Source organism: Leptonotus elevatus, chromosome 14 (genome assembly GCF_054856555.1).
Source record: "Leptonotus elevatus isolate MCC_2025b chromosome 14, RoL_Lele_1.0, whole genome shotgun sequence".
NCBI classification, from domain to species: Eukaryota; Metazoa; Chordata; class Actinopteri; order Syngnathiformes; family Syngnathidae; genus Leptonotus; species Leptonotus elevatus.
In genome coordinates this window covers 17,028,481-17,052,821 of record NC_141252.1, presented here as the reverse complement: position 1 = coordinate 17,052,821, position 24,341 = coordinate 17,028,481, and the positions used below count along the sequence as shown (strand labels likewise).

Here is a 24,341-nt window from a genome sequence, read left to right as displayed (position 1 = left end):
AGACTAATGGAGATGCATAGAACATATTATTGTTTAAAAAAAAAGGGCGGGGGGGGGGGTAATTCCCCCAAGGCTCCAATCCACAACAGTATGATGAGATTGTCTTGATGTGTTAAGTGTATGTTCAGACAGATCACTTCACAGTAAAGGGAATAGCCTGCTATGAAAAAAACATGTCATTCCAACTGTGCTAATTGTGGTGATGTATGTATGTGTGTGAGCAGTCATGTGCGTGTGATTGAGCAGCGAAGTAAGGGAAGAGGACAGAGAGACTGATGGTAGGGTCAGCTACTGTGTGGTAATACTAATGAAACCTATCAACAATCAGCATGACCTGACCTCTGCTTGGGGAGACCAAATGTTTCACAGGCTTCGGTGCCAATGCCATTAGGAGCAAGGCCAAATACTTTTAGAGATTCACACACAATTTCGATTACATTGATAGTGCTGACAACCTCAGATACTGAACTGATGTTTCAGCTAATAATAACAAATTCTATTAAACTAATGAGTTTAACTGTTTCATGCTGCAGTTAATTATACTAATTCCAATACCTGTATACGTACATGTTCCATAATTAGGCTACATCATGAAGTTTGTGGAAAGTTAATGTAGCGTTACCTACATTACAAATTCCCAACATACAACTGTTATGTTTGTAACATACTGTATTCCACTGTACAGTGGGACCTCGGAGTTTGAACGTCTCGGAACTTGTACAAATCGGACTTCAATCAAAAAATCTGAGTAAAAAATGCCTCGGAGTTTGAACTCATTTTCGGAGTTTGAACACCCAAGCAAAGCAAGCTAAACCGAACGTACCTTGAAAACGGGTAGCCGAGTGAAGCCGAGCGGAGCCGAGCAATGCCGAATGCGTTATGGTAGATGCACTGCTCATTTCCAGTCAGATCGTGAATATTTCAGGAGGTGCTCCATACTCGCGAGTGCATTTTGATTTTTCCACAACAATTTTCTTGGCCATGGGCCCACAGAAAGACAACAGTACCAGTGGCAGCAAAGAAAAACATACAGTAATACCAACCACAGTGAAATTAGGAAGGAGATTATCGCGCCGTTGTAACTACCGTGACTACTTCTGTAAATACTGGCACGAGGACCCCCCTTAGCTGTTCAACAACATGCCTGACGTTAAACAACGCACGCAAGGACCGCTTAGTATTCTAACAATATGCCTAATGTAAAATACACAAACTCAGCACTGAACTAAAGCTAGCATTAACATAGCATTTATCTTCCACTGATGCCATCACACCACAACAAAAAAGGTAAGGTATTTTTAATTTTTTTAATATTGTCCTGCACTGTAAATGTAAAAAACATAAATAGAAATTAAAATTGGAATTTTCTGTTTTGGGAGTTTGGGAACGGATGAATTGCATTTACATTATTTCGTGGGAAAAAAATGTTTTGGAGGTTGAACAATTCGGACTTTGAACACTTCGCAGGAACCAATTATGTTCAAACTCCAAGGTACCACTGTATTCTGTTTTTATTTGCATTTTACATGACAATGTACCATCTTCATTGGAGTTGATTGAATTAACTGACTGAACAAGTCAAGCGGTAGAAAATGTACGAGTGGATGAATGAAATAACACACGTTTGTGTAAATTACATATATTTTATATTGAATACTGATTATTACATACTGATGACTATATATGATTATATATACTGATATAGCAAGTAGTTATTCAAGTGGAATATTTTTATTTAACGCCTTTTATTTTCAAATAACCCCCAATTCTATGGATAACCTACTAGAAGCAGAGATGACAGCTGAATCATTGCTAATAGAAATGAGGCTTAGCAAATGGTAAATGGCAAATGATACTCTAGTACTCTAATTCCATTTGATAAATTGTCCATTCTACAGTAGATTTAATTCTATCCTGTCAGGTGCCTCAAATAACATTACTTTTGTGTGCAATGCAGCATAAATGACACTTATGTTTGTTTTTTGAGGTTTCCACGTATAGTAGGCCTCTTTAAACCAAATGAAAAGGATAACAGATCCATGGATCAATACTTTAAACCTCAAGTGCAATAATGGATCACAGGAAAGGGGGAATCGATGCTTGTAAACTTTGACTGCATTTAAACAAGAGAAAAAAGCTGACTAAGTGCAAGTGCAGTATTATGACACTTGGTATTGCAGTAAGAGGCAAAACATGGCTCAACGTGATGGCTGAAAAAGTGGTTCCTAGAGATGAATCAATAAGTGACCACGTACAATCACTGGGCAGCTGGCATGAAGTCGCTACTTAGATGATGACTGAAATAAGACTGGATGAGCCACCACAAAGCCCATGACGCCAACGAAACAATTGCTGATGACAAAGATGATTTCCTGGACACTTGAATGACAGGTAAACAAGTCAATGTGAGCCCAGTGGATAACTGCATTTGAGGTTGTCTGGGCATGGCTATCGGACTTGAATGCTAAGCGATGCAGCCAATAGTGACAAAACAACAAGTTATATTTCAGATAAATAAATAAATACAGAGAAGAAACACTCGTAAATATGCCATCCAATCGATCGCAGCAGGACTGTTCCGGTTGTCTTAGAAGATGTGTCGCCTTTTATTCAAGCAGGCTTCATCAGTTCATGCAACAAGTCTTGGTTAGTACTGCTAAGCTACAAGTTGCTAGTAGCAGGCTAATTCACAGTGGAATCGTCCAACTTGCCATCGGCTGGCTATGTGCGCCACTTGTGGCATAACACTTTTGGAAAGATGCAAAGACACAACGGCCTAGCTCAAGTCACCTATCTAATCATTAAGAGGCCTAATCTAACATGGGCTTAGCTAGACAGCTAACTGCACACTATAGTAGTAGAGATGGGCAAAGGTTTTAATACTACAGGTTCTGGTAACTCAAACTTGTGACAGCCACTGATAAAATTCATTTCAGGGGTCCAAGTGTGTCACTGGGTTCCGTTTTAGCCACGCCTAAAAATTCTAAACAAATGTGAAACAGTTTCACGCTGAACATTAAAGTCTTCAGCCTTTGCACGTTTTCAGCACCTATCTTCAAATATCTTCAACGTATTTAGAAACAAGTCACAATTACATTATAGGTTCTTTAGTTCATTTAAGGTGTTAGTTAGCTATTATTTTATGTGGAGTTGCTGTGCTTGATGTCAGGGGTTTGTCTCTAAACATACGCACAGAGCAATCAACGCATACGTCTAAACGTCAGTATTTTTAATTGACTGAAATCAGGGACTTGGAGACCTCATACATACGGCATGGGGATTATAGCTCACAGTGGTAGAAAATGACACTGTATACTCCAAAGCATTTCTAAAATTGACAGAGTAGACAAAAGTTGGAACCAAAAACTTTAAAAAGCCTGGCAGGTTTGGGTTTGTAAATGAGTATGCAGGGACGCTAAAACAAGGCACTCAACCCCAAAATTTGCCTCGAGCTACAAATGAAAAGGGGCCTCAAGAGACAGCCAACATTACACCATATCCAAAGATGATAAAAATATAGAAACAAGATAGTGGTAATTGGGAATGTGCATTTATTAGTTAAGGCAAATTGTGAGGTCACCTTGGTCCCAGTCCCACCAAACATCACAAAGGTTTGTTGCACATTAGCTAACACTATAGTAACACAACAGACCAGCTGCAGTAACAAACTAAAAAACTAGTTGAGACATAATACTAAATACTGTATGCTTGAATTTGTCTACACAGAACAGTTATACTGTGTATCATTTAACTACACTATATTGCAATTTCTCCTTTCAGCAGAATCAAGCATTTGTTGATAATCTCATTTCTCCTGACATCTTGGTCTGTCCAATCCGGTAGTAATTTGTATTAGACATAGATATTAGATATCTTCTTGAATTTTTTGGCACAAGTTAAATGTTTCATTAAACAAAATGTTAACTTAGCAAATGGTTGTTCATTAATTGTTACATACAGATCTCAAATGTTGTGTTCGTGTTTTTTTCTCCCATATTACAGTAAATCAAACTAAAGATTTATACTGTATTATGCTGTTTCTTTTTGTTTGCTTTCAGTGTTATTATTTTTATTATTATTATTATTATTATTATATAATAATAAGAAGATGTATTGATTATTCATTATTAAAAAATAAATAATAATAATAATAATAATAATAATAAAACTATTTTAAAAAATATATTCTTGCTGACCCATCCTCCAGATTTTTGTTATGTGGATGTAGTGTTGGTATGTTGGTCAGAATAATGACTCAATAATTCTGAAACCTTAGATAATATCATATCTTGTTATTTGATTCCTTAAGGTCTTGAACAGAGCAATGGAGACCCAGTTGGCATTCTTGAAAGAAAGTGATTCAATGTTTGTGTTTCTCCACATGGGCAATCAGGGCTGGTGTTGAGTTCCTATTTGTGAAGATTGTCCTAGGTTTTTCTTTGTGCTTGCTTTGTTTAGAATTATCCAGTCTTTAAATCTGATCCTAGGAGTGGTGTTTGTTTCATCTAGGTTTGGTAGTGCTTTGTTGTGTTGCTCGCCATCTTACTCCCACCAGCGCTCAGTCATCTAGGAAGCAGCTTGGCTTAGGTCAATTTCCTTTACTGGTTTTTACGAGACTTAATTCTTTGCCTCAATTCCTGGTGTCCAAATAGTGAGTGTCGTATTGTTAAGCAGTTTGTATCGTTCAGTTTCAGTAATTGTCGAGTAATTGTTTCTCGTCGGATTTGGAAAGAATGTATAAGAACTAGGACTATGGTTTGGGTTGTCACTCTGAAAATAAATATGCATCATGACAAAAAAGTCAAAGTAATTCTTTAGTTAATTTACAAGTCTAGCTTTCCTATTTCAAAATTACGAACACAGAGGGCTCTCTTTTCCTTCCGAGCGCAAGTGTAGCATGAAATGTGTTCTAATTAACTTGGGTGTACTTTACTTTCTTTTAGCATTTTTGCAGTAGTGCAGTTAGAAACTTACATTTGCACTGTTGTGGGCGTGAACACCGTCGACTAGCAATGAACAATGAAAGCAGCTCCCCTCATTCCCTTCAAAGACGCGCACAATCTTTGACATTGCAGAGGCATACAGAAGATATAGATAGAAGGGTACAAAGTATGATGAAAGGACTTTCATGATTAAGTTTGCTATGGCGTTTACTGATCATCTCTGTAAGGTGTGCACTTGGAGACTACCATTAATGAAGTGTCGTGTGATGTCATGTTTGACTGTTGTGTTGAGCCATGGGGGTCATTGAGTTGTGATGTTGTTGTCAGTTGCTATGCAGTTACTATGTCCCTTTTGAGGGTAATGTTGCCAGTTGCTTTGCAGTTGCTATGGTCTTGTATTAGTCACTTTTAGTTTGATTATAGTCACACTTATTTCATCATATAGGCCTTTATTCTGTCTTATAGACTTGTGCATTGCCCTAGCAAGAGTTACTGAATGACAAGTTTCCTTAGCCAAGATTACTGTCAGCACATTGATGTTTCTTCCATGCAAGTTGAGTTCTGCGTCCAGCTTGCTCAAAGTTAGTCAGGTTTCTCAGGTTTCTTTGTCATCTAAATCCGGCCCTGCTCTCTGTATTTCCCTTGTCTTGTCTGCGTTTCGGTTCTAATTCCACACCTCACGTTCCGCACTCCACGTGACAGATGTAATCATTGGCAATCCATACAAAAGCTGTAATTTGGCTCCTATGAAAACTTTTACTGGGGCATATTAACCCATTTTAGAAGGGCTAGCTTAGATAGAAACTCTTTCCATCACGATAATTATTGTGAAGCAAGTGAAACCACAGAAGCTGTTTACTGAGAAGAAAATGGGATCGACGAGAGACAGTAGGTGGATTTCCATCCACCTATTTTATTCGAATTTTGAAGAATTGCGTTGGGGTTTACCCCGGTGAACGAGAGGGTAGCCTCCCTCCGCCTACGGGTGGGGGGACGGGTCCTGACTGTTGTTTGTGCTTATGCACCGAACAACAGCTCAGAGTACCCACCCTTTCTGGAGTCCTTGGAGGGTGTGCTGGAGAGCGCTCCCCCCGGGGACTCCCTCGTTCTGCTGGGGGACTTCAACGCTCACGTGGGTAATGACAGTGAGACCTGGAGGGGCGTGATTGGGAGGAACGGCCCCCCCGATCGAAACCCGAGCGGTGTTTTGTTGTTGGACTTCTGTGCTCGTCACGGACTGACCATAACGAACACCATGTTCAAGCACAAGGGTGTCCACATGTGCACTTGGCACCAGGACACCCTAGGCCGCAGTTCGATGATCGACTTTGTAGTCGTGTCATCGGATTTGCGGCCGTATGTGTTGGACACTCGGGTTAAGAGAGGGGCGGAGCTGTCAACTGATCACCACCTGGTGGTGTGTTGGCTCCGATGGCGGGGTAAGATGCTGGTCCGACCAGGCAGGCCCAAACGTATTGTGAGGGTCTGCTGGGAACGTCTGGCAGAATCCCCTGTCAGAAAGAGTTTCAACGCCCACCTGCGGCAGAGCTTCTCCGTTGTCCCGGGGGAGGCGGGGGACGTTGAGTCCGAATGGACCATGTTCCGTGCTTCCATTGTTGAAGCGGCCGATCGGAGCTGTGGCCGTAAGGTGGTTGGTGCCTGTCGGGGCGGCAATCCTCGAACCCGCTGGTGGACACCAGCGGTAAGGGATGCCGTCAAGCTGAAGAAGGAGTCCTATTGGGCCTTTTTGGCCTGTGGGACTCCGGAGGCTGCTGACAGGTACCGGCTGGCCAAGCGGAATGCGGCTTCGGTGGTCGCTGAGGCAAAAACTCGGACATGGGAGGAGTTCGGTGAGGCCATGGAGAACGACTTCCGGACGGCTTCGAGGAAATTCTGGTCCACCATCCGGCGTCTCAGGAGGGGAAAGCAGTGCGCCATTAACACTGTGTATAGTGGAGATGGGGTGCTGTTGACCTCGACTTGGGACATCGTGAATCGGTGGGGAGAATACTTCGAAGACCTCCTCAATTCCACCAACACGCCTTCCTTTGAGGAAGCAGGGTCTGGGGACTCTGAGGTGGGCCCCCCTATCTCTGGGGTCGAAGTCACTGAAGTGGTTGGAAAGCTTCTCGGTGGCAGGGCCTCGGGGGTGGATGAGGTTCGCCCGGAGTTCCTAAAGGCTCTGGATGTAGTGGGGCTGTCGTGGTTGACACGTCTCTACAACATCGCGTGGACATCAGGGACAGTGCCTCTGGATTGGCAGACCGGGGTGGTGGTTCCTCTTTTTAAGAAGGGGGACCGGAGGGTGTGTTCCAACTTTAGAGGGATCACACTCCTCAGCCTCCCAGGTAAGGTCTATTCTGGGGTGCTGCAGAGGAGGATCCGTCGGGAAGTTGAATCTCGGATTCAGGAGGAGCAGTGTGGTTTTCGTCCCGGCCGTGGAACAGTGGACCAGCTCTACACCCTCGGCAGGATTCTTGAGGGTGCGTGGGAGTTCGCCCAACCAGTCCACATGTGTTTTGTGGACTTGGAGAAGGCGTTTGACCGTGTCCCTCGGGGAGTCCTGTGGGGGGTGCTTCGGGAGTATGGGGTACCGGGCCCCCTGATACGGGCTATTCGGTCCCTGCACGACCGATGTCAGAGTTTGGTCCGCATTGCCGGCAGTAAGTCGAATTCGTTTCCTGTGAGGGTCGGACTCCGTCAAGGTTGCCCTTTGTCACCGATTCTGTTCGTAATTTTTATGGACAGAATTTCTAGGCGCAGCCGGAGTGTCGAGGGGGTCCGGTTTGGTGGCCTCAACATTGCATCTCTGCTTTTTGCAGATGATGTGGTGCTGCTGGCTTCTTCAAGCCGTGATCTCCAGCTCTCACTGGAGCGGTTTGCAGCCGAGTGTGAAGCGGTTGGGATGAGGATCAGCACCTCCAAATCCGAGACCATGGTCCTCAGTCGGAAAAGGGTGGAGTGCTCTCTGCGGGTCGGGGATGAGGTCCTGCCCCAAGTGGAGGAGTTCAAGTATCTTGGGGTCTTGTTCACGAGTGAGGGTAGGTTAGAGCGGGAGATCGACAGACGGATCGGTGCAGCGTCTGCAGTGATGCGGACGCTGTATCGGTCCGTTGTGGTGAAGAAGGAGCTGAGCCGAAAGGCAAAGCTCTCGATTTACCGGTCGATCTACGTTCCTGTCCTCACCTATGGTCACGAGCTGTGGGTCATGACCGAAAGAACGATATCCCGGATACAAGCGGCCGAAATGAGTTTCCTCCGCAGGGTAGCCGGGCTCTCCCTTAGAGATAGGGTGAGAAGCTCGGTCATTCGGGAGGGACTCAGCGTCGAGCCGCTACTCCTCCAAGTTGAGAGGAACCAGTTGAGGTGGCTGGGGCATCTGGTTCGGATGCCTCCTGGGCGCCTCCCTGGGGAGGTGTTCCGGGCATGTCCTACCGGCAGGAGGCCTCGGGGACGACCCAGGACACGCTAGAGAGACTATGTCTCACGGCTGGCTTGGGAACGCCTTGGGATCCCATCGGAGGAGCTGGCTGAAGTGGCTGAGGAGAGGGAAGTCTGGGCTTCCCTGCTAAAGCTGCTGCCCCCGCGACCCGACCCCGGATAAGCGGAAATTGAAGACGGAGCGAAAAAGAAACTGAATGGAAACGGCAGAAATTTGAAAAAAGGCCCAAAATTCGGCAAAACTTTTTTACGCTTAGGTGTGGTTTTTGAAGCGTATCAAAAAAAAGGAAAATGCGGATTTCGGCGATGGAAACAGGTTTTGCGAAGAAGCGACTACAAGACCGGATATACGTCGCACATTTTGACCGATACCACGTCACACGCAAGTTTGTAGTCACAATAAATGGCGGATGATAAAGTAAGACGAAGAAACAAGATTCTTTTTTATAATTAATTAAAGAAAAAAAACATTAATGCAATTTTAGATGGCTTTATTAACATCAGCTCTCAATGTAACGACACACTTCACTTACATGCGAAAGGGAAGCCAACAAGACAAACTACTTCCGTTCAATCCGTCAAAACCAACATTCCCACCTGGAACTCACCATTGTCCCAAAGTTCCGTCACTACAACGTCATCTCGTGGCGCATATTCGCAAAAGAAGAGCGGATGGAAACGGGCACTGTCCGTTTTGCACATTTTCACAAAATTCGCATAACAATTATGAAACATTTGGATAGAAACCTGACTAATTTGAGGTGACGGGATGGGCAAAAGTGACACGCTGTGATTGGATTGTCGTGGACGCTCGGCCAGATTTAGAAACTGTCAAAAAAGATAAAAATAGAATGGCAGCCACGGTGTGGATGAAAAAAAAACCTAGCTGGCCATAGTAAAACAAAACAGTACATAACAGGGTGTAATAAAACTTGAAGACGATTCAAAGAAGGGCCGGAAGCATATGATTCCCCGCCATCTCACGATCCTTTCAAGTTTTGTCATGTTTTAATGCTTTTACTGCCTATTTTGTCCTATTACATCACGGATCTTACAGCAATTTATGGTGTAAGGTAGCCGTTTTATAGTGCACAATCACAGTGCGTCTTGCAGTTTACGGGCCTGAGACAATATGGCACAGTCTGACACAGCACGCATAGTCTATGTGGGGGGGTTGGGGAGGTGGGGAGATGGGATGGGTATAAAGCTGGAACCAGCATTGGAGCTTTGGCCCAGTCTGTACCTTGTACAGTTTAAGAAAGTAGAGTCAAATTCAGATATTTTTATTCTTAGGTGAGAAGGGCCAGGCCGCTTTACGTTGTTATTTAGAAAAAACATCCTTAAAAGGCATCATAGATCTCCTGAATGTTGTTGCAATTGTGTTGCTTGATAATTCAGGTAGAAAAAGCACAGTAAATAGAAGTGATCTTGAATGTTCCCTGCCGATCTTGTTGTGAAAGTAGTGGGCCGTTTATCCAACAAGCATAACGGGGATCATTGGATGGATTATTGATTTAAAGGGTTGTTTGGTTCACTGGCGACAACTTTGACATGAAAGACAGAGGTAGAACATCAGGCACTGGAGAACTTCAAGGTTAGACTGTACATTACAAATTAGTCTTACAACACTCCTGTTTCTTCATGATGCAGTAACCTCTTAGATCAGAGGAGCCCTCAAGGTTCAATCATTGATGAAAAGAGAAAAGCAACCTTGACTAATCCATACTAGATCATTAGCAGTGACTTATCAGGTGGGACAGGGGATTCTGGGAAATGAAGGTTGAAGTGAAAAAGCTCTTGGGATGGGTTATTTTGGCACAGGCTTTCGTTTCCAGCGGAAGCCTTACATGATGAATCGCAAAAATAAACAGAAGTTTGAGCAAAAATAATACTGGAGGGGGTATTAGAAAAGACTGAACTTTGAAGCTAGTTCCACTTTAACATCTAATTGTTAATTACAACAGTGAGGATATATCTGATTTATGAACAATGGCTGCAAAATGCTCTGTACCAGGTCACGGTCATTTTCATTGTTTAATTCAATAGTGATTTATACGCTGTCATGTAGTTATGATGTTATGCTGTTTAATAAATCTGTTCAGTCTGTATTGGTCCTGTACTGTTTTTTTTGTCTTTCTAAAAATACCTCATTTGCAGCATACGTTTGACACGTTAGAACCACAACCTGATCCACCCACACAAATAGACCAAAAACCTGCATACAAAAAAAATCTGTGTAATGAAACTGATTAAAATTTGATGCTTCGTATCAGTTTTCTGCAGTGTGTTTGTATTGAATTATATTGAAAAAATGCTCAGATTGAGCACCGAGTAAAGCAGGATTACTTCTGTCGATTGCGGTAAGTACACGCGGACCAGGTACATCTCAAACCGTGTATTTTTGTGAGGCTTTGCATTATTAAGCATTCGCTGAAAAGGTGGGCACGTCCATCACTCATCAATTCCAGTCAATGACAATTATGTTATTATTGTTATATATCATCGGTGTCAGGTGAGAATCCCCCAATTAAAAAATGACAACTTTTCAGGAAAGCTTCAGAAAACAGAAAGCATATAATATTTTAATGTAGAGACAATTTTTGGGTTTACTTCCCCTTGTGTACAGCATATCCTGCGAGCCGATTATCTCTCAAAACACATCAGTGTCAAACATTTTACCATTATTATATGTGCATGATATTAAGCAATTCACATAAAATAATTGTTTTAATACAACTTAAAAGCAAAATGTTTGAAATCAGTAGACTTAAGTACGCAAATATTGCTGTTTTTAACATAATTGTTGCTATGATGGTTTTATTTACACATAGCAGCTGTTTCAGCATTCCCATATCAGATCACATAGCACTGATGTGTGCTAAGGGTGTCTTTTTAATTTGTCTCACTTGTTGTTTCATAACCTGGTACTTCAATAGAAGCTAAAATCTGGAATTTGCAAACATGGTTTCCTTGTGTTTAATTTGGACGGTATTTATGCTTGTTACTTAAGTGTAGTGGGTCATTTGCCTGACCAGGCAAGCTGCATGAATTTGTTCCCTACTCCGTGACTGTGAAAGTGTGAGCGTGAATGACATTCTGTCCATGTCTGTATGTGCCTTTTGATTGGATAGTGACCAGTACAAGTCCACCTTTTATTAGAAATGATCTGAGATGGCTCCCACAATCCTGAACAGGATAAGCATGATAGAAAATGGATGGCTGGATGGTTGGGCATATGGATGGTTCTTGGTTTATAATGTCAGCATTAATGCCTGACAGCGAGTGATAGGAAAATGAAGCTTCATGAAGCACTTGTGATATATATATATATATATATATATATATATATATATATATATATATATATATATATATATATATATATATATATATATATATATATATATATATATATATAGTCACAAGCTTAATTTGTTCATCACTACCTAACTCCACTCTAGGGTATATTTATATATCCAACTTCTGAATTAATTCTATCTTTATATTTACAATTCAATGTTGTGCATTCTAGTTACAAGAATACAGGCAACCTTGAGTCAAACAAATCCTATTGGTTATTCCCGCCCTCAAATCAGCTTCAAGGTCCAACTGTGTAAAGGATGTTTTTTTTTTTAACAATAATCTGTCTTTGTCTCTGTCTTCTTTACAGCATTCCTGTTCAAAATAACAAATGTGAGATATAGCCTTAGGTCCTCATAGCATAGGCTATTACTTACCCCATAATCACTATGTTTTCTGCTGTGGAAAAACACCAAAACGCTATTTGCTCAAACAAATCACAGTTGCTACTGTGACTGTACTTGATCTTAATGTAATCATTGTTCTGTGTGCTTCCTATGAGCATAGCCAAATGCTGTTCTCATGAGATGATTCACCACCCCCTCAACATTAGTCATTTGGGAGGTGTCAAATTTGTCTTATCCCTCCATACTGTTAGTGTTATGTCTTTTTATCTTCTGCCTGTGTATGCACGTACTGTGTGTAAATTATTTTTGAGTGTTAAGGAACGTACTGTACTAATCTGACTATCATTATTAATATCATTATTATTATGATGATGATGATGATGATTATTATTATTATTGGTAATACTAGTGTATTTGTAACTTTATTAGTAAAGGGACACAGAAATGAACACAGTATGATTTTACAAATATAGCCTACTTTATAAATGCACCAAAGTTACTGTAACTCTAATTTACATAGTTAGTCCTTCAATAGGTAATAAAAATACTGTAAGTGCACAAAACATGGAGTAAGAATGTAGAGAATTAAAGACAGTGAATTTCACATTCATACATAGCAGCAAATTGTTTCATTAAGTGCAAAGTGGCAGAACCACAGTGCCACTTGTGAAGTGCATGGTTGCTTGGGTGCCGTTTTACTGTATATATAAAAATAAGCCTGTCAGCCCAGTGGGGTTTGTCAATTGCTGCCACTTGGGGAAGGCCAAACCACTGGAGTTGTTCTATTACTGTGGGAGTGCTGTAGAAGAAAATCAAAACATTCAATACAACAAATTAAAAAGACTGAAAGCATTGAGGACATACAATACAAAACACTCTGCAGATACATTGCAGTGATGCCAAAGAAATCATGATAATGGCTATTAGGCAAATGTTTTGCAGTAAAGCCATTTAACATTTTATTTGACAGAGGCCTCTAAAAAAGAACTTATCAAAGACAGAGCCTTCGGGAATTTAATGAAGTGAAAGTCAATACTGCTGACAGCCACAATAACATGTAACCTTGATCTTCTTTCCTATATTCATTATTTACGCCAGACTACATCAATTAGTTGGCCTCACGCTTTGCTCTTCCTGAGCTCATCTTGATCTCAATAACCTCAGTATTTTTTTTTAAGCTTCAGCTTTACCCTAACTAAACTTTAACCCAACTCAAGAAGTGGATCTGAAACAAACTGATAGTGTATAAGATTCAACGTTGAACATCTTTCATGTCATGAGTTAAGTAGTGAAGAAAACATTACAAGCAATCCCACAGATCACAGCCATGAAGTATTCATCCCTTATTTCCATCCCTTTTCAATTCTAGAACCAGTAAAAAAGTGTGGAGGCAGCAACTTGCCCAGCTCAATTATTCAAAACACAGCAACTATATTGTGGTTAACCGAGGGCTCGAACATGATTATGCAAATATAGTTCCTTTGTACTCTGTGTCGCTTAGCCTCCAATCATGATCAGCTTTGAATCTGTTTGGATGCTGCCGTGCAATTAGACATGTACGGCTAAAACAATGACAACTGGGTGAAGGAAAAGATCTGGAATAGATACAGTGCATATTCTGTTACATACTTTATTACACGGTTTGAGGACAAAAACATTTTCAGACCGATACTATTACAATTACTTGAGTAGTCACAGACCCAGAAACCACTAGTACTTTCAATGTACAAAATTTACCCAAATAAATGTATACAAAATAAATATAATAAAAATAATAAGAAATTTCCTTAAAGGCACAATGTGCAGAATTTAGTGCCATCTAGTGGTGAACTAAGAATTCAGCAACCTTTTTTTTGTTTTTGTTTTCTTTTTGTAGCACTTTTTTTTGAAGGACCACCATCACAAAGGTGTGTTAGAAAGAATACACCTCGTAAATTGCTTAAAATTAAGTGGACCTTGCCCAGCATAACCATGCAGCTTTTTTTCTTCTTCTTTTTTCTCTTTCTCCATTTTCATGCATTTTCGATTTCCAATTGTATTTCACCCATCGGGTCTCAGGCTTGTTGCTTATGATGCTGGCAAAAAAAATACAGAAATAAATAGACTTCTCTGTCCCCCATTTCACCCTCACCTCAGGAGATAAAATGGCAGACACTGTTTTCTCATTTTCCAAGGTATGAAAATGAATGATGCTTGAGAATGTGGAAAATGTGAGTCTTGGTTTTCAGACTACTGATTCAGTAAACTATGTTCTGATCTTTCAAAGGGAACAACTCATGAAATGATAAGATCTAAATAGCTTTTCACTTTTTTGTGTGTTAGAGCAAAGTGAAATGCTTCAAAAGTACTGAAAGAAATGGATGGCCACTTCTTCATCACTTCTTCATGAAGACTAGCGAAAACAGGGCATACGTTCATAGAAAGTGAAACTCCCATGTAATGGCGGCGGATGTGATACCTTCGCTCTTACCTTCCTCCCACCCTTGGGGACTTCCCGCCCTTTTTTCGGTCTTTCGGTTGTGCTCTTCCCGTGTGTCCCCCGTCGCCACTATGCTCCATGTAAACTCAGGGTCACCAACGACATTCTGGTCACACGTTTTGCTTCTGCCGCATACTGGATCTAGAACAGACAAACATTCAAAATTATCTAGGGAAGACATTTTCAGACCAAATACAGTATCAGTACAGTAGTAGTATAAGCAATACAAAGTATGAATGGACAAACAAATATAAAGAAAGAAACAAGAGAAACAAACTCAAAGAAAAGCCAAAGTGCAGTGACCAGAAGATGATTGAATTTAATCAAGTACGCCAAAAAATAATTAATGGACAGAAACATGAATGATATTTAAGGAAGCACGGTTGCCTTCTGGGAAAAGAGGATGCTTAGATAAGTGCATCAATACACGCTCTGGGCCCAGTTGTTAAAAATTCGGTTATGTCTTTAACCCCTGGTTAAGTAGATTTAACCGACCGTTAACGTTAACAGCACTGTTATCTTGTTGTTCAAAACTCTGTTAACTTTAACCGGCTGTTAACCTGCTGTTAAAGTTAACACACCTAGGGAACGCCGCTAACTTTTTAACAATGTGGTTAACTCTGCGTTTGTTGCTAATGCTGCCTTCATGATGCCCGCTGAGCGCAAGAAAAAGAGAGTCCACCGAGGTCTTGACTTTGACATTGGTGATTATTCTGATGACGAGTTACGCACAGGCTACCGCTTAGCAGTAATACAATGACAAGTCTCATGCTGAGTCAAAAGAGAAAGAATAAAAATTTGTTTTTTAACTCTTTGACTGCCATAAACGTTATAAAACGTTTAGCATAAACCTAGGGAAGGGCGCCGAGGACGTTAAAAGACGTCCCCTATGTTTTTTTTTTTTTTTTTCAAAAACGGGTGCAGGAAAGCCTTGGGCAGCTGTGCTGAAAGAATCAGGCTGATCTGATTAGTCAAAGACTCGTTTTGGCCCCTAGAGGGCAGCGATGACTCTCTTTGCACAAGGTTGGATGGGCCGCCCACCGTGGGCGTCAGTAGAAGACGTGAGGCGGAGCTAGAGTGTTGAGGAGACAATGGCTGATCCAAGCCACAATGGCTTGACCAAGCAACCGGTTACAAGCAGCTCAGCTTGAGCATTTTTTTCAAAGACGGAAAGCATCAATCAATACTAAAAAGCGCATTGATGTCAACGATGATGATGACAACGAGCTCTACGCCAAAGTTGGAAGCTTTGGCCTGTTACTATCACGTAGTAAGCCTCACCGGCTACGCGCGGCTAGCGCGGCTAGCGCTGCTAAGGCCGGAAAACGCGCACAATAGCCGGCCGGGTACTTCTGCACAAGCGGACATTCGATCGGGCGATGGAGAGTTGGCATCGACCAATGCAGATTGATGATGATGATGATGATGACTGCGAGTTTGACGCCAAAGTTGGAAGCCTGGACGTGTTTACGATCACGTAGTAAGCCTCACCGGCTACGCGCGGCTAGCGCGGCTAGCGCTGCTAAGGCCGGAAAACGCGCACAATAGCCGGCCGGGTACTTCTGCACAAGCGGACATTCGATCGGGCGATGGAGAGTAGTCGAAAAGCATCGACCAATGCACATTGATGATGATGATGATGGTCAACCTCGCCGGAGTTGGAAGCTATACGCGGCCGTTATTCTCTCGTCATAAAGCCTCACCGGCTAGCGCTGCTAACGCCGGAAAACGCGGAGCTGCACAAGCGGACATTCGATCGGACAATGAAGAGTACCCCGAGTCCAATGCATATTCATCGGAGGAGCGGGTACAGTCTGATCACGGAGAAGACACTGTTTCTGGACTACGATGCCACCATGAATGGAGTGGATAAAATGGATCAGAACATCTCCTACCAACCCGGTATAGCAACTGAAGGACACGGGGAAGCGAGACGTAACACCACCGTAACGTAACCGTAGCATGATCCTGATATTAGACTTGATGACACACTGCAGTATATACTTGCTATTCCCCGGAAAAAAACGGCCGGCAAGAAAGTGGCGCACGCGAAGAGGCAATCTTGTGCAAATGCTGTTGCGTCTCCTTGCACGCAGGAGAGTGTTACAAAAAGAAAAACTGTCGTTGAAACATCCACATATTTGTAAATAGCACCACAGTTGCACACATTTGTAAATAGTTTGCCAAATTGTTGTCAAATTGTTACACTGTTGAATGTAAATAAACGTATTTTGCTATCAAAAAACACTTTTTCATTCTTGGTGGTAGTGTTTTATAGAAGTAAAGCACTATTTAGGTGTTTGTGGCATCATTCATGGACAAAAAGAAGTGTCAAATTCACTAGAATGCATGAAATAATATCGTTTCACTAAAAGCTTGATTTCTCCGTATTTTGGTCCAACACAGGCGAAATTGGGTCAAACTAACCATTTTCTATTGTTGATTACTAAAGAACGGAATAAGGTAGAAACAAACTCTTTTTTTCTGATGAAAGATGAAAGTCCAATCTTTCATTTGGTAGTACGTGTGTTTCCATAGTCCAAACAGAACATTTTCTGTGGACCTTGAAAATCAGTCAAAATGCTTAAATCGGCTGGCACTGGCGGCATCCCTTTTCTGAAAACGTCTGGCAGTCAAAGAGTTAAGATGAGTTGTAAAAATGGGCACAGTGGGAGGTGATTCCAAAGTGAGGTTACCTTTCACGTCAATAATCAAACAGACAACAACACTGTGAATAGTGGCTAGTTATTTAATTTTTATTTATAAGTTTTTTTTATTATTTATTTTACTTTAAAACAAATACAAATATTAGTAATAGTTACAAATATTAGGTAAAAAATACACACATATTAGATGTATGTAAATACAAAAACAAGACAAATAATTTAAAACTATTCTATCAAAATATTACACCCCGGCCCCCACACACACACACACAAATACAAATATGTTAGACAAAAAAAAGACAAAAATATGAGAAACAAAATCTGACAAAAACATGCAACATTATGTGCTACAAAAATATTGGCAGAAGTACTAAAATATTACACAAAATATTCACTGAAAATACACACAGAAGAAAAAAAATATTTATAATGAATAAAACAAATATTTTACAAAAATTCCTAAATTGCTTCAACCGCTGATTGAATAATGTTCTTTTCGTCAGCAGAAAAGTTCTTGCTTATTTTATTCATATTGTCGTTTGGAGAGTATCAATTTATTTCGCCGACCCGGAAGTAAACAAAAAGAGGAATTGTGGGATATATCGGTGCTAACCAGTGACGTAAACGGCACCGATTAACTTTGACGGTGCCGTTAACAAACAGCTTCACTAACCGTGTTTTGAACAATGCCTATTTAACAGCCGGTTAGTTAACGGCGGGTTAAGAATTTAACCTCCGGTTAGGCAGGATCGTTATCAGGCTTATGTAGAGCTTGCTGATGAGCTGATCATATATCATCTGTGTTGAAGAAGGGAAACATCCAAAACCTGCAGGAGTGCGGCCTTCGAGGACCAGAGTTTGACACCTATGACCTACAGCATAGGTGTCAAACTCCGGTCCTGGAGGGCCGAAGTCCTGTAGGTTTTGGATGTTTCCGTTTTCCAACACAGCTGATATTTGATCAGCTCATCAGCAAGCTCTGCATAAGCGTGATAACGATCCTGCTGATTGGAATCATCTTGTGTTGGAAGAAGGAAACCTCCAAAACATGCAGTACTGCGGCCCTTGAGGACCGGCGTTTGACACCTATGACCTAGAGTCAAGACTGAGTTAAGAGTTTTAAACAACAAGATAGCGGTGCCATTAAAGTTAACGGTTGGTTAAATCTACTTAATTAAACAGTGGTTAAAAATATAACCAAGTTTTGAAGAACCGAGCACAGATGTGTATATATACTGTACGATCCGTGGTCCCAAACAGTTCCCCAGCAAACATTCAGGGTTGCAGAAGCATATTCCACTGTGCAAGGATATCGTCCACAGGAGTGGGGTTGGGTAATGGTCAAGAGGGTGGGGTCCTGTGTGGGGGGAACTAATCCACTAAACACATACAGAACATGTTTCATGCATTGTCTTTGCTTGCTTCCCACTGCCAGATTTCCTTAATTCACTGGAATTTGTTTGTCAATATGTTAAAGCAAGTAAATGTGATAGTCCACTCCAGACAATATAGAAAGAAGTACAATGTGCGCTTGCTGATCACACTATAATGAGTGTATCATAATTAGCACATGGCAAAAGAGAAAGTTAATTTAACAGGAGACTAACCAAATGTTAATAAATAATGTTCAAGCCTACAACATTTTGGAACAGTTTTAGAATGCTCCTCATAAGAATGCAGGTAGTTTTTAAACAATTCGTTTTACAAATAGGGTGGAGGCAAAGACATGGGACATCTATGGATTCTATATTTGTGCCCAGTGCAAGTCTGGTGCAAAATGGTGCAGATGCTTACAGCTTGGCACAGTGAGAAACACGTGTTTTCCGTCGCCGTGGACGTGAACACAGCTGAAGAGGGTCTTCTGCCCAGATTTAGTCATAACTGTTTTAATTTTCTCATTTCCTCAGTAGAGCTTTGTTTTGCGGATATATCCTCGCCATGAGTGTTATCGCAATTTCTGCCAGGTGCAGTCATGACTGCAAAACCTCCTCTATTCCTCAAATGGGCTTTTGTTTTGTGTCTGAATAGTGTCCTTTAATTTATCTCATGTCCGGTCAACTCCGGTTGAACTGTTTACTGGAAACTGTGTGGTACCGCCCTTCAAGATAGTATAAGAATATTATAAGTCCTCTGTAATCTTCACACTTGTGAGAGGCTGCAGCCATTGTCTGGAACTCATTTGTGCCCGGAATATTCTGTAGAAATAAAAGCTTCGAAGCAACTGTTCATCAATCTCCATCCTGTATTCGGATAACCAACATTCTCACTACCCGAAAGAAAACGAACACGTGGAGGTAAAGATCTGCCTCCTAACACAGCAGACTTGGTTTGCATCCAATCGAAGTGGCTCTTTTAAAATCGTCACATGAGGGGCCCACGGGCTTAATGTGGTGGAAGCAGAAATGTATATGCTGGAGTCCATGCAGGAGGCCAAAGTGTGCGAACTACATTAATAAGTAAGTGCAAGCAGAACTCCTCTGTACGATGGCGTAAAGTTGGCTAGGGTGGCCACAGATCACTGCTGTGAGACAACCTCGATAGTTTGTGTTTGTGTGCTTGTGTTTTCTCCGGGTGCTTACGTACGGTACGGTTTTCTTCCACATCCCCAAAATGTATATGTTGAGTTACATGATAACTGCAAATTGTGTTTGCCCACGTTTGTCTATATGTGCTGATTAGGCACTGTAATTGGCTCATTGGCACCAGTCTAGGCCAAACATTCGACCTCCTGTTTCTCCTGAAAACACTGTTCTCATTGCAAACCTTTCTCTTTATGGCAGGTTTTGAAAAGGACATGAAGATATATGATTGAGACTGCAGGGTCGCACGCAGAGGCGTAGTTTGCCATTAGGCAAGGCAGGCAATTGCTTGAGGCCCCTTAGCCAGCAGGAGCCCACAGAGAGCCAACAGATTTGACACAAAACGCATATCCTTCACATTAATTGTGCAGCAATGACAATTGACCATCTCAAATTTCCTGAGTCAGGTTTTTTTTTTCTTCTTAAAAACAAAAACAAAACATAAATAGTAAGGCTGATTATTTTTATTTGTTGTAAATGATCATGAATAATAGTAAAGCTTTTAAAAAAAATGACCATGTATAGTAAGTAGGGATGTAACGATATCCAAACATCACAATACAATATTATCACGAATGTTGCTACGCCACTGGTCACAGGATATATTTTCCTTCCACTTGGGGTCACTTCACAATGATGTTTTGCCGAAAGCTGTCATTTTTGTCACTTTGTCATTAAAGAATGTTGCACACTCACTGCACTTTTAAGTTAGTTCTAAAGTTTGTTTGTTTGTAGTTTGTTTTCTGTAGCAAACAGGGCACATGAGTTGTTACTGCAGTTGGTCATGATTACTGAAACTGTTGAGAACACATTTAACATTTACATAGCTTTTCTTCGTAATTTAAATAATGATCCTTGAGCTTTGATTTGAGCAATTTCCATTCATCTCCCGGCACTTCCTTTTCTGTGCCCTTTACCAAGTCTTCCCCCCGTCCCCCCCGCACCCACCCAAGTTCACCTTTTGTCTGTGTTTAACCTTGACAAAAATTTTTTTATTCTATCAACACATTTAAAACCCTTGATGTACACGTTCAACAGATCATCAACAATAGAACAGGGTAGGTTTTCAAACCTAGTAATTTCCATAAACTGTGCCCCTGTGCTGTCAGTGACAAATTTTCCTTGAACAACCACATACCCAACTGCTGGTTCCGGTGGAACTGAAATGATCAGATAAAGCAATGACATTCACATTTGAAATAATAACATTCTTAGTAATGAGCACATCTAGTGTGTGTGTGTGCGTGTGTTTGGGCAAACGTTTTGGGATTTCACAAAGTTATGGGGCCCACCCGTCCATGTGGGGCCATTTTGCTGGGCCCCACGAGTTTAGACCTCTTATTGAGGTTCAAGACTTGGTTTTAGAGTTTAGGTTTGAATTGGGTTATAGTTGAGGTTTGGGTAAGAAATGGGGGTCGGTAGGCAATAATTTTTGATGGTTGAGGTTAGGGGAAGGCGGTAGGAAATGCATTATGTCAATGAGATGGCCCCACAAAGATAGTAAAACAAACCTGTGTGTGTGTGTGCGTGTGTGTAGACTCACTCACATGCTGAATTTCATTTCAATGTCAGCAGTGAGTTATTTTTAATATGCCTATCACTAGTTACATCCACATGCACTTTCAAGTACCCTGGAATGACTAAGCAGTCCAAAGCAGTGAACACAACTAAAAATAAGTGTGCAAAATCATCACTAAAACAATTCTGTGGTGGTTTGTAAATATTAACATAACGTATGGAGGATTGTTTCATCCCTGTTTCGAATGGCACACGCACGCACCCCCACGCACACGCACACACCCCCACACACACATTTGTGGTGTGTATATCTCTGAATATGGCACAAACATCCCCAGCCCTTGAAATGAGGTGGACCATACTCACCTTAATTAAAAATGATCTGTAACTTCCATATTTAACATTTGAGCATGTTTGAGATTAGCTAGAGTTCATCTTGATGCTACATTCTGGTAAGGGATATTGATTGGATTTCTATAATCAGACAGTTCTGACTCTCCCTCTCTTATCTAACAGTAGCTATTGTTTTAGAAAAGAGCACTCTCTCTCTCTGGACCTCTGGTTGATAACGCAGGGGCCTTTTGCGTCCCAGACAACAGAAATTGACGCTCTTGGAGATAACAGTTGCCGGCACCAGTGGTGCCTTCTGAGATGAGAGGGATTTGGTTGGTGGAGTAGGGAGCAGGGAATTCTTTTGGGGGGATTTAATACTTAATCTTGTTATGTCTCGAGTGAGTGGTACCATTTTAATCCCTGATTTCACCAAACACAATGGGCAGAAGGCCTCCAGTGTGACGGTGGAGACCAAAGCATGAATGCAGCATATCTGGAGAGTGTAGATGCAGCAGGTGGGTGGCTCCCAGGCTTGTGGGGGATATGAAGGTGATAGAGGAGCTGTGTTCGGGATTCTGCTGCATCTGAATCGTTTGCTGCGTTTTCATTTCTTGCATCTCTAAGTGGCAGCGTAAGATCCAGTCCAGGCCTGTGCGACACACTGGGGTCCAAAGGTGCAGGGGCCCATGGCAGAAGGAAGAAAAAAAGGAAGACCCCCCCCCTCCAGCCCCCCCCCCCCAAAAACGCATTCCTTTCCTGTTACAAGTTACCTGCAAATTTTTTTTAGTTAGTAACGTAATCCAAGTACCATAATAACAAGTAATGTAACTTGATTACTTTGGATTAATTTACACATTAGACACTGTTTATCAATGAGTTGCATTTGCATAGAGGTGGGCAATTTCTCCACCAAATGCATGCAAATGACTTCATTTTCATACGTGCAAAAACTCCTGGTGCACCGGGGCGCAATCTGGTTGACAGCGCAGTTGGTGCTGAATTTCCAGATTGCTCCATTTATACTGGAAGCGATGTAAACTGGTAGTGGATCTGGCTCTTCGTCATTTGTTGAATGATCCATCATTTATTTAATGTTTATTTGTCAAAATCAATCTTCAATATCGCAATAAGTGAATCTTCTCTCAACAAAACAAAAGGGCAGCCACGGAAATTGCAGAGGTTCGTCAGACTCACCCGAAGGCGCCTATTGCTGCTTCTGCTCACATTCCTTACTTTGTGCTTAGCACCACGTTCATAATAAGTGCCTTTAAAAAAGTCTTAGACATCATAATCACCATTCTCATAAAAATTTCGGCGCAGTCCTGCAATTATTATTATTTTTTTTAATCACTGTAATGTGCTTGCTGTCGACAGCATGAATTGTGTGGCTATATTTCATTATTTGCTAATTCTATGATAAACGTACTAGTTTTACGAAATGATAGGTTCAGTCCTCTCCAAAAAAAAAAAGACACAATAATACAGTTGCCTGAGATGGGGGAAATACACATTTTGAATAGTTCAGTATAGGTACGATATTTAAAGTAAAAAAATAGGGCATCTTTTTGGAAATTATTATTTTGAAGGTTAAAACGAACAAATGTTCCCAAGTGGGTGGAATGGCTTGCATGATAATGTGATGTGTAATAATAATTATAATATAGTTATCTGTTGCTAACAATTATCACAAGTCTTAAAAGTAAACTCATTTATAAAAATAAATTAAATGAAGAAGTTAAAAGCAGTGTGGCAGAAAAAAAAAAGCATGGTATTCATGTACTACACAACACAATTGTCTTCTTAATGTATACAATGTAATTGATAAAAGATAAAATATCCAGGTACACAATTGTTTTCTTAATGTATACAATGTAATTGATAAAAGATAAAAGATCCGGGTGCACAATACCACTTTTTTTGTGACTGACAGGCATGGAGATATATTGCTATGGAGTTCTATTTGAGTAACACAGTACTATTGATTCTTTCTGTAGCCTACAGTCACTTTATTTTACATAATGAAATTCAACCAGCATATTATTTCTGTTTGTTGAATGGTACAAGAGAACTGCCTGTATCCAAATTGTAGGCACTGTTAAACATTAAATTAACTTATGAATACTTAGAGACATTATCACAAGGTTGCACTATGCATAATCATGAGGCTTGGAAGACTGTCGAAGTAGAACTGGTCAAGTCAAGGACCGCTCCTGCATTAACATACGATGCCATCAAGATTCTTGCTGGGATAAGCTTTTCAATGCTGCATTATTGAGTGGTGTATATTTTAACTCTTAACTCAAATATGATTTAAGTCGGTTGATCAAAGTCTACAGTATACAGTCACGGAATTTGTTCATGTTCTTTAAAGTCAATGAATTCATTTTAAAGCAATGGGGAAACCATTTATCAAGAGTAACATACATGGTGAATTAACAAGGGTGTCGATTTGTTAATGAGCCCTTCATGACACTGACCCAGCACACATTCATCAACTGGAGCAGCAATTGAGTTGTGTGTGCTATAAGGTGGCCCAAGGTCGTGGAGATGTTGATCGACTGTGACCATTTTCATTTTGTACAAAAATCAATTTGTCAATTCCAAGTAAAGCATGATCTATCCGGTTACAAAATGTGGGGAAAAATAGAAAATATAAGTTTTAGTATCAATAAAAT

At 41.0% G+C, this 24,341-nt stretch overlaps 1 protein-coding gene across 3 annotated transcripts in view; it reads right to left on the bottom strand.

The window, feature by feature from the left end:
- The window catches only part of alk (ALK receptor tyrosine kinase), a 365,934-nt gene that overhangs the window by 189,920 nt on the left and 151,673 nt on the right, over positions 1-24,341 (bottom strand). For 2 of the 3 annotated variants that reach the window (XM_086094285.1, XM_086094287.1), the window contains one exon: positions 14,550-14,711. In XM_086094285.1, coding sequence (XP_085950411.1) covers positions 14,550-14,711 — 162 coding nt within the window. The remainder of the gene's footprint in view (positions 1-14,549; positions 14,712-24,341) is intronic. The other variant, XM_086094286.1, reaches the window with a different exon arrangement.